The 15,867-nt window shown below is 42.6% G+C and overlaps 1 protein-coding gene across 2 annotated transcripts in view; it reads right to left on the bottom strand.

Annotated features, from left to right (window-relative positions):
• Window positions 1–345: 345 nt before the first annotated feature.
• Window positions 346–15,867, bottom strand: part of LOC103180045 (regulator of G-protein signaling 8-like) — a 28,142-nt gene continuing 12,620 nt past the window's right edge. The window contains exons 2-6 of one of the 2 annotated variants that reach the window (XM_007895662.2): window positions 15,249–15,337; window positions 6,200–6,310; window positions 4,569–4,630; window positions 2,835–3,001; window positions 346–1,110 (exon numbers count right to left, since the gene is read on the bottom strand). In XM_007895662.2, coding sequence (XP_007893853.1) covers window positions 910–1,110; window positions 2,835–3,001; window positions 4,569–4,630; window positions 6,200–6,310; window positions 15,249–15,337 — 630 coding nt within the window. In that variant the 3' untranslated portion in view covers window positions 346–909. Of the gene's footprint in view, window positions 1,111–2,834; window positions 3,002–4,568; window positions 4,631–6,199; window positions 6,311–15,049; window positions 15,338–15,867 lie in introns of those variants that run through there. The other variant, XM_007895663.2, reaches the window with a different exon arrangement.

The following is a 15,867-nucleotide window of genomic DNA, read 5'->3' on the forward strand; positions in this document are numbered from 1 at the left end:
TTATACTCCACATAAGCCTCCATCCTCCTAATCCCCTCTCTCCCACATTCTTCTATTCTTTCCTCCCTGGTATATCCATCAAGTATTTTGATGCTTTCTGCTTCTACCAGTCAACTTGCTCCCTCACCTTCTCATGATTCCAAGCAGCTGAGAGCTGAGGACCAGGAGCACCTGAGCGCAACTTTGCCAGCAGCGTTTTCTGGTTGAAACCAACAGAGAACGTGATATGCTGCACGTGTCCTGAACATGAATCGGAGTGAGGTGAAAGCGGGTTGCCTTTTTTTTAAATAAAAACTAATCTGGTATTAGCTTCTCCTATCTCCCAGATTTAAAGGCAATGATTTGACCTCTTAAACACATTTTATTCAATATCTTATATAATAAATACATTCACGCAAATTGAACGGGTTGGGAGGGGGATGATAAATATACAAATAAAAGTGCAATGGGGAAAAAAGTTCATACAATTTTTTTTGAGCATTGCATCAGACTTCAAAGTCTGGATAGAAATAAACATTTTTACCTTTTTTAAAATGAACACTTAAATACATGCACAGTAAAGCACTGTAATATTTGATCAGATGCATTTTTATAGTTTAGGATATTAAATATGGACCGCAGGGAGGGGGAAGTGGATGGAATCTTGGATGCGTTAAAAATACAACCATCTCAATTGACACAGATAAACCGGGATATGGAAGCCTGGCACAGTCTATCTGGGTAAAGTTTTCATGTCAGTTACTGCATTCTCTGCAATGGATGGAAGCTTAGAGCAACGGAGCACCATAAGGAAAGTTGATCCCAGCCTGACTGCAACAATAAATTACAACAGCAGAGCAAATATTTGTGATGTGGATCCTGCAGACAAGGGGACGTGAAGGGATGGAGCATGTGGTCTGTGCAGCCTGCCTAGCTGAATCTCCTTTGTGACTGGCTGTTGCTCTGGCTTTGGTTTAGCACGTCCAAGTAGACCTTTGATCTCAGGAACCTGGGGTAAGAGTCCCTTTCCATTAGGCTGTAGATTCGTTTCTGTGCGTCATTAAAGCAGCTCGGGGCAGGTTCCAGGACATTCTTCCTGGTCAGTTCTCGTGTCTGAAAATCAATGTTAACCTGTGAAAAGAAAAACATCTTTAAAAAGTTACAATGGGCACTGAGCACTTGTGCCTTTTTTTTAAATAAAAATGCCAAAAAGTTAAAGTATGTTTCTATCTATTCAAGGTTTGGTCCTTATCATGGTGTCTATCAGCAGAAATGTTTCTTGTAACTGAATATACGCTATGTCTTTACTTTGTATTTTTGTGTTCATCCCAAATCATGCAAATATTTAAGGCTCTGAATAAAACCTGGACCAATGGACAGGTTGCAAAAAATAGCCAAATGAAGAGTTACATTAACAAAATGCTTCACCAAAAAAAACCTTGAAATAAATAATACTTCTATATGAATACCAATTAAAAGATTCTTCTACCCTTTTTGTTTTGCTCCGTTTCGACATCATGTTGTATATGACATCATGTTTCCAGCACTTTGGGACATCCTCCCGACATGAAAGGTGCTCTATAAATGTAATTTTTTTTATTGTTGTTGTTGTTGTGTAAGTAGGAGTAAGTAGGAGTGGTTAGAGCACTCGCCTTGCAAGCGAGACACCTGGGTTCAATTCCAGGCAGGACGAAACCTTGGGCAAGTTTCCTTGCTCCACACGCCTAATAATAATCCCTCCAAAAAACAAAAACAATAATAAATTGGTCATTTTCAATCCACGACTGTTTGTGGGACACTGCTGTGAGCAATTGGCTGCCGCGTTTCGCCCACAAATATACAGTCAATTCACTTTACAGCATATTCTGTGAAGCGCTTTGAGATGTCTAGAAGACGTGAAAAGTGCTATATCAAATGCAAGGATTATTATTATAAGTAACAGAGTTACATTAGGTATAATGTAACTGATTGACTTTACTTCTTTCCATAACTTGTCCTACAAGATTGCAGCACAATAAAAACAGTGTCAAAGCCATGGTGCTTGGAAACAGACACTAAATACGCAAGAGATCACAGTAGAAAATAATATTGCAAATTGCATTCACGCTGACTATTCCTGCCAAGTTAATACAAGTGTGCGTTGATATCTCAACAAGATATGATTGTATTAATATGCCATCTCCTATAGAGTCAATGGGATGTTTGCTGCTCTTGATTTTCTTGAAACTTCTATCAACACTTCACACACTGATAAGACTTTAGAATGTACTGCATGATAGGACTATGCATATTTGTATGATAAATGAATGCTGCCTGTGTTTTCTCCTGAGGGAGATGAATGTTGGTGTTTTATATTGCATTTCAATGAGATGCATGCCATCATTGGTAAGCAAACAAGGAAATGATGCTGTTAAGGTGTACTGTGGTCCTTTAATGTACACGTGTGTTTACACTCATCAAACCTCTGGATAATGGACATTTTTATATAGGGGGTACTTTGCCCATTTTGATTTAGAATATGAGTTGAATTTCATCTGCTTTATACTTGTTTCAGAGTCATTCTTTTATTATGGTGTGCCTGTATCAAGGTTGAATTCTAATAGGAACTGTTTTGGTGCACTGTAGTTCTGCATCCAATAATCTTCTGCAGTCTGTCAATATTCTTCTGCTTGTATAGTGTCAGTTGCTATAAAATACTACTATTACTACTTTCATATGGCAAGAAAGGTGATTAGCAACGTGCAAACTCACAAACAGATTAGTGGGCCAGTGAGTTGCTTTTGAAGAGGTTTGTTAAAGTGTAAAATATAAATACGTCAGCATTTGGTACACATGAGTGTTCGCTGAATACCTGCCTCTTTTGGAGCTTGGACATCTATGAATTCAGAGTAGATCTTTTTTGCTTTGGAGGCCAGTTTTGTGGGTGACTTAGTTTTCTTGTAGTCCTCACAGGCCAGCCAGAACTCAATGTTCTCCTCACTGTATTCTGACCGCAGGAAAGCTCTGAAAGCAGCCAGGCCATCTGGAAGTGGAGGGGGAGTTGGAAAAAAGCCAAATGGTTACGCAATTTTTATAAAAAAATCCAAACAATTTCATGCATACGTATCTTAGTGACAGAAGTGTTTCATGTAAACCTCCACTATAATTGCTTATGAAGGGTATTTATTTTTGGTCAACTGAGTATCTGACACACGCGATGCCAAGTTTAAATGTCTCCAAACCAAACTAGTAAGAGCTTTGCATTGAGGGAAGACCTGTTAGAATGCCACTAGCTTCGCCTCCTGTGATCCTTCACGGCGGAAGCGATGTCAGCGGCGCTTCTTGCTCAGAGAGTGCATGCACGGGAAGTGATGCACAAATGACAGCAGGGGTTGTGAGGCTGGCACTGTTTTAATAGTTCCTTGCCTCAAGTGGTCCCTGTGCATGTATAGGAATTTGTTGCTTTTAGAGCAAAATTCCCAGTGTCAATGCCACTTTGGATGCTGGCTTCAAGTTCTGTAATAGGGAACACACAGCAACTATTTAAAATGTATGAGAACATGTATTTGTGGGAAAAGTGATGGAGCACATGACCAGCCTTTTTTCCCATGGCTTTCTCAAACAAAACCTCAGGCTGACCCTGTTTATGAGTCATATTGTGGGATTCTACAGTCCCAGCGAGCAGCACTTCCCATCTCTGCATATCACAAGCTGGCTGGCATGATGTGACTTCCTTCTCTTTACATGATCCAGCTGGTTCAAAATGCCTCGAAGCCAAAGGAGGGATATCCGTGCATACTCTGAAGCATTTGACCTACAGATCCTGCACAGTAATATTCTTTCACTAGTGTTGGTCTATAATTTGCAATTACTAAGCAATTTATTCTGAGATCCGTGCACTGCTAAAAAAAAAATACTTACACTGTCTGTTGCACTGCATATTCTTCACTTTCATTTGCATCTGGATTCAGAATTTCCTCCCGTATTGTAAAATATTGATCAGTATTGTCCCAAATACGCTGAGTATTAAACAGGTGGGCTCTTACCTATTCATATTACGTAATGGATTCCTGTGGATGTTATGTGGACAAGGAATTTATTTGCATGGTCTTGTCTGCTCTTGCAGTGTTTTCAGCCATTTCACAGACTGTATCATTGTATTTTCATGTACTTAATGCATGAAACCCTGACCGAGATTGTCCATCACAATTCTTGCCCGAAGAGAAGTTTGAAGAAAGTGTGAGTGGAAATGGAAAGTGTGTTTCAGCTCATTGACTATTTGGTTCATTTGGCCCAACAGCTTGGTTTGCTGACTCCCCTGATTATTGTAAGCTTTCCTGTAATGTTCACTGGACGCCAGACCCATCGTTTAACAAAAAATGAAACACCCTTTCATACTGTAAGGATCTTTAGCATTCTCATAATTCATTCAGTATTGATAGCTAATTAACTACTGCCATAGGAAAACAGGAGGAGGCCATTCAGGACATCAAACCTGGTCCACTACTTTATTAGATCTTTTAATCCCAATGCTTTGCCCTTTCACCATTTCCCTTAATGTCGTTGATATTTTTAACTGTTTCACAAGAATATCAGAGTCCTGTACTTACATTTGTGAGCCAGCAGAACGTTGAATGATTCAGTCCACTGCACGGCCTCCTCTGTGGACAGCCTTTTGAAGGCAGAAGAAAATATGAATCACCGTCTGATCGAGAGCTCACAGATGAACTTTACAATCCTGAACCCTTCACCCTGAGACAGTTCATAGCATCTGGAGTTATGTAGTCGTTTAAGCTTGTAGAACTGAACTCAGGTCAGTTCAATGTATAATTTGGCAGCAGAATGAGAAGCTCTTTCCTTACCACTAATTATGCCTTGTGACAGAAGTGTAATTAATAATAGACTTGTGGTCCTGTGGCTGCCTTGGCTAGAAGCTAATAATAATCCTTACATTTCTTACAGCTCTTTCACGTCAGGAGGACATCACAAAGTGTTTCACATTATACACTGTAAGGTGGGGTGATTGTATTTTGTGGGCGAAATGCATGGGTACAAATCTGTGCTGTCGCTGGACTTGATATTCTGGTCATTGTCTCTAGTTGCAAATCAGAATAGTCTCCTCACTGAGGATGTATGAACGTATGTCATCCTGTGAGGGTATGCACCCATTTATTTTCTTCTGCTTAATGCTATCTGGTGAGCTATGTCCATTTTAGAAACTTGCAGCAAGTATTCAGCCCATCATGTCTGTGCTGGCTCTATTAAGAGTAAACCTGCTCTTTCTCCATTCCCCATTTTGATCCAGCGAGGGGTAATTGCCACTCCCGATCTAGGCTAGTTACTCAGAGGCTTTTAAAAAAGACTGCGGTGGAGTCTCCAGTGATAATATGATGGAGGTCAGGAATTCAATGGCGTGGGCAACTAAGTTCTCCTACTTCAAGACTCTCTGCGTTAGAGCTCAGTGCACGACCACACTATCCCCAATATTGGTCTCAGCCTTAAGATAATTCTCTTAATGTTTAAATTGTGCAGAAGTTCATTATGCAAACCGCGTTTCTGCAATTCTTACTAGAAATCGTAGAAAGTAAAGCTGAAGTGAAGAATGTTCCAAAATTCGACATGATCTCAAATGTTAAGACTCAAAGCTAAAAACCTATCAGGGATTTTGAAGGAAGAGGAAACTATGTAGCCGTTAACTTTATTTTTAAAAAGAAAAAGTAAAACTTATCCAATCACCTTTCAAGTGGCACCATCGCAGCACATACTGTCTGCCAGGCAGATGGTTCCCACATTCTGTCTGCTGCTGAGAGGACTAATGATTGAATATCTCGTACATTTTCACCATCTGTCCATCTGCTTCTGCTCATGGGAGGGCAAACCAAGGCCTCTGTGTATTTTCCTGCCTTAATGGCTGAAAATAGTACGTTGGCCTCTTCAGCAGAGCAGAGAATCAAACTATTTCTGTTGCTGCATTTATTTAAAATGGTTGCACAGGGTAAGACTAGGTGGAGATTCAGGTCTCGTAGCTGCAGCATGAACTGAAACCCTGCAGGTCCCTTTGAGATGCATCGTGCCATTAACCTGCCTGTGCTGTGCTGATGCAGCACTCTATCTCGGGACTCTCACCTTCTAATAAAAACACCCACATTTGCCAAACAATGCTTTTGTTATGGAGGCCGAGTCCTTCGGATCACCTTTTGTCCTTTCGAGATTCATAACCTGAAAAAGAGTGATTACTCACTTCAGACATCTGATGGCTTTTTCATGTTTATTGGAGAGGAATGCGCTGAAGTCACTGTAGGAATCTGATTTCTGTGACAGGCAGCCTAGTCTGGTCTTCATTGCCCTAGCCCTGTGAAAAGACACAGAAATAACAACAATAATTTGGAGTTATTTATTATTATGGTAAAATTCCTTGCATTTGATATAGGGCCTTATCATGTCTTCGAGACGTCTCAAAGCACTTCACAGAATACACTGTATATTTTGTGGGCGAAACGCGGCAGCCAATTGTGCATACCGGTGTCCCACAAACAGTCATACATTTTTTTAGGGGATTATTACCCACAGAAAAGCAATCCACCAATCAACTAACAACCGGGTTCCTACATACTGCTGGTAAACAGAGGTGCGTGGAGTAAGGAAACTTCCCCAACATTTTGCCCTTCCCTGGAATGAAACCCAGATCCACTCGCTTTCGAGGCGAGTGCTCTAACCACAAAGATAGAGGACTCCACTGTGCTATTTAGCACCTTTCAGTTAGAGCAACATCTTGGAAGTAATTTAGAAAAGGAGGTGGGGTAGGAGGGAGGTGGCTGTAGGCACAGTTCAAGTGGTAGTTGTTTTTCGGTGGCTTTTGAAGATGGCTTAGCATGGAGAGAGAGGTTGGATGGTGGTAGATTCAGGGTTTGGCAGCTTGGGGTTGAGGCTATAGAGGTAAATTCTGGCTACCAGTTGAGCAAGGCTGAGACCTGTAAATTTAAAATATATATTTAGAAAAATCTGCAATACAAATATTCTCACTGTACCTCTCCATAAAACATAAGCGCATTCCATAATAATCCTTTATAATAATAATCCTTGTATTTGATATAACGCTTTATCACATCTTCGAGATGTCTCAAAGTGCTTCACAGAATATACTGTAAAATGAATTGACTGTATTTTGTGGCTGAAATGCAGCAACCAATTGCACACAGCAGTGACATATAACAGCCATGGATTGAGTGACCAAATTATTATTATTTTTTTAAGGGATTATTACCCCTGGAAAAGCTATCCGCTAATCGACTAACAAACGGGTTCCAACTTACTACTGGGGTATGTGGAGTAAGGAAACTTGCCCAAGGTTTCGCCCTGCTGGGAATCGAACTCAGGTTTGCTTGCGAGGCGAGTGCTCCATAGCCAGCATCTCTAGTGCTGCATTAAGGCGGTATCCATATCCTCTTTTTGACATGGTACAAACTAAATTGTGCATTTCAAATGGGGAGAGAGGGAGAAAATCGATCCCCATTGTGATATAGTGTTTGCCTTTTGGTGCGACATGGTGTGGCGATCACAGTAAGATTGGTTGCCTTGAATTCATTCTATCTATTGTGTTTAATAGGTGCAGATCAAATCGTATCAAAAGCGATCTCTCAAAATTTCGTGGGACATCATTTTGGGCTAAGCAATGGCGGTGGGGTGGGGTGGGGGTGGAAATGTAACCCATGTTAATTATCACATCACATATTTCACTCTCCACTTTGCCCCTCTCCCACTGATTTGTGTGACTTCACTGGGGTGTGTGTTGCTACACATAATACATCAATCGATTTAGTTAATCCATGCTCCGTTTTGTTGAGCTCCTCTATTCAGCATTACTATACCCAATGCTGCATTTAGAACCAAGTCTGCACTAGAAAGAATAACCAATTTCCAGGAATGTGCACTGAAGTCAGCAGCACACCAAGGGCCACAGATGACTTTGGTAAATTGATGGAGCTTTTGCTCGTCTTATATTTTACTGAGCTGCCTGGCTGCTCTGATGCACCGTTGCCTTAAATCAAATTTCTATATAACCTGTTATTTATAATGAGAAGATTATCAAACAAAACTTTGAAGAGATGTGCAAGGAAATGCTCTCAGAGATCTTATCTGTAAGATCTATCAGGCACATACTGGATATATTACAGAGCAGATGAAAAATAGCTGGAGGAATGGTCAAACATTGTCCCCGCCTGCACTGCATCATTTTAAGAACCTGATTTCAAATAAAACAAAGGTGCGGCTCCAGTATGTTTGAATTCACTTATCTTTTGTACCATCTCCACATTAATCCTTCAAAACATGCGTGCCTGCTGTCCTCACTCCCTTTCAAGTTGAAGAACAACCAGAAGAGAGGGCAGGAAGTGAGCCTGTTTTGAAGAAAGATTAAGAGGAGTTTTCTTGCATTTCTGGCTAAACACGACCAGGTTTTAGCTAGTATCAGGAGTGAGTGAACCGTCTCCTTTGGGTGAGACGTTAAAGTGAGGCCCTGTTCAGGTGGATGTTAAAGATCATATGACATTGTTCGAAGAGAGTTTCTCTCAAGGTCTTGGCCAACAATCCCCCAGAAAAAAATGGTCATTCCCTTCATGGCTGTTTCTAGGCCATTACTCTGTGCATATTGGTTTCCTTGTTTGCCTACAAATAGACAGTGACAACTCTTTACCGTAAAATACTGTGAAGGGCTCAGACATTTTGACCACGTGGATCAAAATGCAAAGATTGTGTCAAATACAAAGATCAACATTATTACACGCTGAATAATGATTTAATTATAGGCCATGTAGATTCAGAAATGAATTTTGCTGAAATGGAACAAAATAAGTTGACGGTAGAGCAAAATCTGAAGGCAGGAGAATTAAGGAGCTGCATGAGGAACATAATAACTTTGCAAGTTGCAAATTTATAATTTAGATGACAGCAGGCAGTGCTTTTGGGATATAATTTAGGGGAAAATATGACCGCGTGACATCCAAAAAGCGGATTGATTTGTTTTGCCTACGTTAGATTTATATTAAATCACCTCAAAGTACTTTCCAGCCAACAGAATCACAGAACCTGAGAGGCTGAATTGAAAATAAGAATGATGGGTTAAGTTCACCACACAGGCTGATTAAATAATGTAAAATCATTTCTTCTGAGCGCAGCTACAACCTCTGGCTTAAATGGCTCGGTGATAAACCACCTTATTTCTATTACACATCAGATTGAAATCATTGGTTCATTTGGCACCAATTGTTCCAGGTCCAGTCCAGTTCGTGGTTCTTGTTAAACATTTATCCCCTTCAATCCTTTAATCTCTAGGAGTTGCTTGTTTCTAAACATTCATCTCCTGCTTTTTCAAACCAACTACGGTTCTGTTTCTGCCCATGTTGGTAGATGTTGAATACTGGACGTTAGGGTCGGGGAGATATTTTTCCCATTCTATACTTGTTAGTTTAACTATTTTGTTACTTTTTATTGCAGTGAAATTAGCCGTATTTCGTAATCTGTTCAATCGGATAATAATAATCCTTGCATTTGATATAGCGCCTTATCACGTCTGCAAGACGTCTCAAAGTGCTTCACAGAATGTTTTGTGGGCAAAACGCGGCAGCCAACTGCACACATCGGTGTCCCACAAACAGTCGTGAATTGAGTGACCAAATTATTATGTTTTTTAAAAAAAAATTTAAGGGATTATTACCCCTGGAAAAGCGATCCACCAATCCACTAACAACTGGGTTCCTACTGGGTAAACAGAGGTGTGTGGAGTAAGGAAACTTGTCTAAGGTTTTGCCCTGCCTGGGAATCAAACCCAGGTCCTCTCATTTGCGAAGCGAATACTCTAATGAATACATTACAGGACTCCCCTAATTTTTTTTCCCTGTAAAGAGATCACTGCCCTATCAAATCTTTGCAGACAATAAAGTTACCAGTGACCTTTAGATCCAGTTAATTTACACTTAAGCACCGAGGTCCACATTTAGCGGAGCAGGACTGGTGACTTAACTGGGTGCTGCCGGGCAGCATCAATGCAAAACAAATTTGGTCACCAAACTGATATTTGGTAGTATAACAGAGATGTGAATTATAATTGGAACACAATTACGTGGGACCATATTTCCTACCTATCTCTTAGCAACACAATATAAATCGTTTGGTTCAAACATTTACCAGTTGGACCTTGCTAGATAATTTATTTGTATTTTTCAGATCTTCTATTATTGATGCAAAATCAGTGCTGAGACTCACTGAGAGACTGCAATATTTTAGTTAATAAATAAATGAATAATAATAAACCTTGCACTTGATATAGCGCATTATCAGGTCGTTGAGGGACTCAAAGCACTTCACAGAATATACTGTAAAGTGAATTGAGTGTATATTTTGTGGGCTAAACGCGGCAGCTATTTGTGCACATCAGTGTCCCACAAATAGTCATGGATTGAGTGACCAAATTATTATTTTATTTGACGGATTAGAGGCAGAGGCTCATTGACAGACTGCACACAGGGGCAGTGGCTTACTGAAGCAGGTCCCAAAAGTCATTAGAAATGGACACAATCTAATTATGTTGACCGCCCATCAATGAGCTGATAAAGCAGATTGAAAAGAAGCTTCTTATTCCCTACCCACCTTCTCTATGGGTGACCTGCATTTCAACACAAATAATAAACATTTAAAAGCTCTCTCGGAGACAATCTAGCTGTAATTAGACTGAAGAGACACTGGAGGTCATTCTGCTTTCTGAGCTGAGTGTTCTCTCCTTTGATGGTGCTATTGACTAACAAACAGCTGATTCCAGTCAGAGTAGAATGTAGGATCTGGAGTGTGGTTTCACATTCCTGCAGCGCGTCTTCTTCTCTCCCATCCCCCCCACCCACCCATTATTATTATTATTGTCAGAGGTGGCCTGATGACCTCAAATTTAATTTTTAGTCCACCTCCTTATAACAGAAGGTCCGGGTTTATGGATCCAAACCACTGGATTATGGGCTTGACATGTAGTGAGGACAGGTTTCCTCCTGAACTGCCTCATACTCCCGTAAATCCCCCTGGTACACCAGCCATTTCCATTCCCTCAAGGCACAAGTGCAAGCTGCCGAACGCGCCTGGACCAAACCCAAACTAACGGTCCATCAGCAGATTTGGCTTCACCACACCAAGATCTATCGCTGCGCTCTTGCCTCCACCAAATCCTCCTTCTACTCCAAGGTTATCTCGGAGGCAAAGGACAACCCCGGCTGCTCTTTTCCACCACTAACCATCTCCTCCGTCCACCTTCCCATACCTCGCCCATCCTCTCCTCAAACTCCAACTGTGAGGAGATGCTGGACTTCCTCGAATCTAAAATCGAGGGGATCACCTCAGCCCCATCCACAGCCACCCCCACATCACCTCTCCCTCATGACCCACTCCCCACCCATCCACCCCTATACTCCTTCGACCCTATCTCTCACGCTCCTCTCACTCGACTGTGCGCAAACTCAAACCCACCACCTGCTCCCTCAATCCCATCCCCACCTCTCTCCTCATCTCCCAGCTCCACCTTCTTGCCCCCCTCCTGTCCGATGTCATCAACCTCTCTCTGTTCACCGGTTCAGTTCCCACCACCCCTAGAAACGGCCGTCATCTCCCCCATCCTGAAAAAACCTTCCCTGGATCCATCCCTACTCTCCAGATACCGCTCCATCTCTAACCTCCCATTTCCTCTCCAAGGTCCTAGAACGAGTCATCGCGTCCCAACTCCGCTGCTTTCTCTCTCGCCATTTCCTCTTGAACCCCTCTAATCCGGCTTCCGCACTACCCACATCACGGAAACAGCCCTGGTCAAAGTCACTAATGACATTGTGAACATCTGTGATCAAGGCTCCCTCTGCCTCCTTGTTCTCCTTGACCTCTCTGCCGCCTTCGACACTGTCGACTACTCCATCCTCATACACTGCCTCCGCTTTACTCAATCTTCACAGATCTGCCCTTGCCTGGTTCGATTCCTATCTCTCTCACCGTCTCCATTTCGCTGCCTCTAACGGTTTCTCCTCCAGTCACTGCACTGTCACGTCTGGCATCCCCCAGGGCTCTGTCCTTGGCCCTCTCCTCTTTAATATCTACATGCTCCCCCTGGGTGACATCATCCGCAGACATAGGGGTCAACTTCCATATTTATGCAGATGACACCCCACTCTATCTTTCTGCCTCCACCCTCAACTCCAGGACCACTGCTGTCCTGACAGACTGTCTGTCAGACATCAAGTCCTGGATGAGGGCATATTTGCTACAGTTGAATGTGAAAAAGACTGAGGCCCTCCTGATTGGCTCGCGCCAGCGCCTCAGCACCTCAGGCTCTGGCAGCATCAACCTCCTTCATCACCTCCAGGCTCGACTATGCAAACGCCCTGCTTGTCGGCCTTCCCAACTCCTCCCTTCACAGGCTGCAGATAATCCAGAACTCTGCAGCCCGTGTCCTCTCCCGCACCAAACTCCGTGACCCCATCTCCCCCACTGCCCGACTCTATTGGCTTCTTCAGAGGATCCAGTTCAAGATCCTGGTCCTCACATACAAAGCCCTCCATGGCCTCGCCACACTGCCTCTGCGACCTCCTATCCCCTTTGTAATCCGCCCGCTCTGCCGGCTCCGGCCTGCTCCACGTCCCCCGACTCACCTGCCCCACCATTGGTGGGAGAACCTTCAGCCACTCTGCCCCCAACCTCTGGAATTTCATCCCCCAATCATTCCGCCTCACCCCCTCCTTAGCCTCCTTCAAGTCCCACCTCAAGACCCTCCTCTTCGACCATGCCATCGGTCACCCCCCTCCCCTCCCTTACCCCCCCAACTCCAGCTCGGGTCTGAAATGATGTACTCTGTCCAGTTCCTTCTTATCAAATATCAATGTGACACAGAAAGAAATGTCTCATCAATGAATTCTGAGCTTCCTCGTGTGTAAGTGCAGCAATGTGAGATATTAATAAATGCTGAAGCTTTTGCTGGACTGGGGCACATGAACTGGCTCTGCAAATGCCTCAGTTGTTACCTTACGTGAGTAAACAGCAGCTAGACTCAACAATAATTCTAAATTTAGGTCTAGGGATTAAATAAACTCAAACCATGTGAGTCAAGGAAATGCAATTCTGGTACAAAAACAGAGAGAGCTCGCAAAACTCAGCAGGTTAGCCAGCATCTATAGATAAAGGAAAGTGAGTCAACGTTTTGGGTCCATGACCCTTCGTCAGAACACCTTCAATGCACTTTGTCAATGCAATTCTGGTGTTCACTACAATTTAAGGGAAAAGTTCAGCAACGATTCACCAAATCAGACCTGAACCAAGATAGTCCAGCAACAGAAAAGTAGCCTAGAGTAGCTTTGACTCGCTCTTGTTACTCATTCTAATTATCTGGGTCATTTTTCGACAAAAAAAATTCTTAATTCGATAGCTATTTTCCTACAGTTGTTAAAAATTCTGCCCCGTCTTACATGTTACATCTCAAGATGATGAGATGTAAAATATAAGACAGGGGCAGAATTTCAACAACTGTAAAATTCGAGAAATGTAACACAAAAACTCAGAAAACCTTAAAACCCGAATCCACTCTGATTTAGAATTTGCAGAACTTTTCTGAAGAACACAAATGGACTATTGTAATTCGGATTCTAGATTATATAAGTGCTGTTGTTCCACTCAGGCAGCTTCAGAGTGCAGCACACTAAGATTCATTTATAAGAGATCTTATGATTGAAGTTAGAGATACAGACTCTAGCCCACAGTGATTGTATTTCAGATAGATCTACATTTTATTATTTAATTTTATGGTGACGCTATTAAAACCTTTCCCGTGATTACAGAGCTTGGCTGAAAGACCTCCCCTGTTCCTCTGTTCTTGTGATTTCTATAAACTGCACTAGATGCCAAATGCGAAGGGAATCTGTACTTCCTCACATCAAAAATAGACAACATCTGTTTGGCTGCTTCCTCTTTCACCACTCCCTGCCCTCCACTCCTCCACACTTGTCTTCCTGAACTCATATTACCTGTCCGACTGCTGCAACCACTGCTCCCTCTCTCTCTCCACTACTTTGCCCCATTTCTACCTCGTCCCTCAAAGCCCTCAGAAATCAGACGAAACCTACGACCTCCTCCTTCGACCCCCATCCCCATCCGGCTGACGACCTCCCAAATACCACTCCTTCTCCTCCCTACCGGTGGACATTGGCAACCTGTCTGTTTCCTCCAGCACTGAGGAGCTCTTGCCAGGCTCCACTGGCTCCTTGTTGCAGAACGGATCGATTTCGACATCCTCGCTCTCATTTTCAAAACTCTTCACTGCCTGGCACCTCCTTACCACTCCAATCTGCTCACACCCTGCTCCTCTATCTGCCACCTACGGTCAACTGGCACAAGTCTACAGCCTATCCCAGTGTTTGATAATTGGCAGAGGTGCTTACACCCACTTGCTTCAATATCTCGCTTTTCCTCTCTCTATTCAGCTTTAAATCACACCTGGAGACTTTCTCCTTTGACTGTGTCTTTGCTCCCCTCTGCCCTCCTCCACCCAATGCCCCCATTCCGGCTTGGTATTGAGCTGTGCTGTACAGGGCTCTGTGAAGCTACCCACCTGAAGGTTGTTGTTTGACTCAGAGCTATGACAAAATTTCAATTTTAGCACATAGACCTCATGTGACAAATTATTGTGACACCAAACAGCTTGATTCTGTCCAAGATATTGATCGAGTGCCTCCACACAAGTGTTGCAAACGCCCATGGTGCTTTTAAATCAAACCACAGATGACGTAAACAATACCATATAATGAATTGTATGATGTCTTTCTCCCTCACTTTCTTTCTCTCTCTCTCTCTGATACTAACTGGACACGAGTAAACTACTGTTTGTGTGTATTTTGTTCCAGTTGGAAATGCAGAACTGCTTGTAATTCAGTAAAATGTATTCTGTGACAATTTCGCTTCTGCCCACAAATATGCTGTCACTTCACTTTACAGTGAATCCTGTGAAGCGCTTTGAGATGTCCTCCCGACGCGAAAAGTGCTATATCAATAGTAACGATTATTATTTACCACAAAGCCTTACATTTAGTCACTGGCGGGAAAATGGGCCGAGTGAAACGTCTTCTACTGATGCTCGTGCACAGCTCAGCTTGGGTTCCCATTAAATGATCAGACTTTAACTGGATCTACTTTGAAGAGACTTCATTGATTGCAGATCTGTCCGAAACCAGGCTTGGATATTCAGCCATGAAAACGTTTTCGAGAGCTTGATAAATACTCACTGTGTCGGGTTTGCCTTTTTCTCAGCGGGTTTCTCTTTGTGTAGGCTACACTCAGGTAAGCTGTCTGTGTGAAGCTGGGGCAGGCTGAGCTGTGGAGAGAGAGAGAATGAGAGAATGAACAGGCTGTAAGTCAGGTTTTGTCTATGAATTTCCCACCAGTGTCTTTTTATATGTGTATACATTTTTATGCACCTTCCACCGTCCGGTGTGGAGGGCGCTATATAAATCCAGGTTGTTGTTGTTGTTGCTGTTTATCATTTAAAATCTTGTCCTGCCTGCAAAGTACACAAAGCTAGTCCAATTTACTGTAAAAATCCAGTGAAGAACTTTGAGACATCTTCCAGACTTGAAAGGCCCAATAATAAGGGAGGTATTCACCTCCTTCAAGAACACAATAATATTTGTCGTCCACGATAAATCCTTGAAAAGACTAGCGTAATTTCACAACATCACAAGATTGGTCTGAATAAAGAAAGCGTTCCGATCTTATCCTTCCAGAACATCCTTCCTACCATCCTCTCCATCACAGCATCATGCTGCTTTTTAAACGAGTCCAGTGTCCTGGCCTCTACTAATACAATACAATATTACCTTTCCTTGTCCCAGTCATTGATTGGCC

The sequence above is a fragment of the Callorhinchus milii genome, unplaced genomic scaffold (genome assembly GCF_018977255.1).
Source record: "Callorhinchus milii isolate IMCB2004 unplaced genomic scaffold, IMCB_Cmil_1.0 Scaffold5, whole genome shotgun sequence".
In the NCBI taxonomy this organism is placed as follows: Eukaryota; Metazoa; Chordata; class Chondrichthyes; order Chimaeriformes; family Callorhinchidae; genus Callorhinchus; species Callorhinchus milii.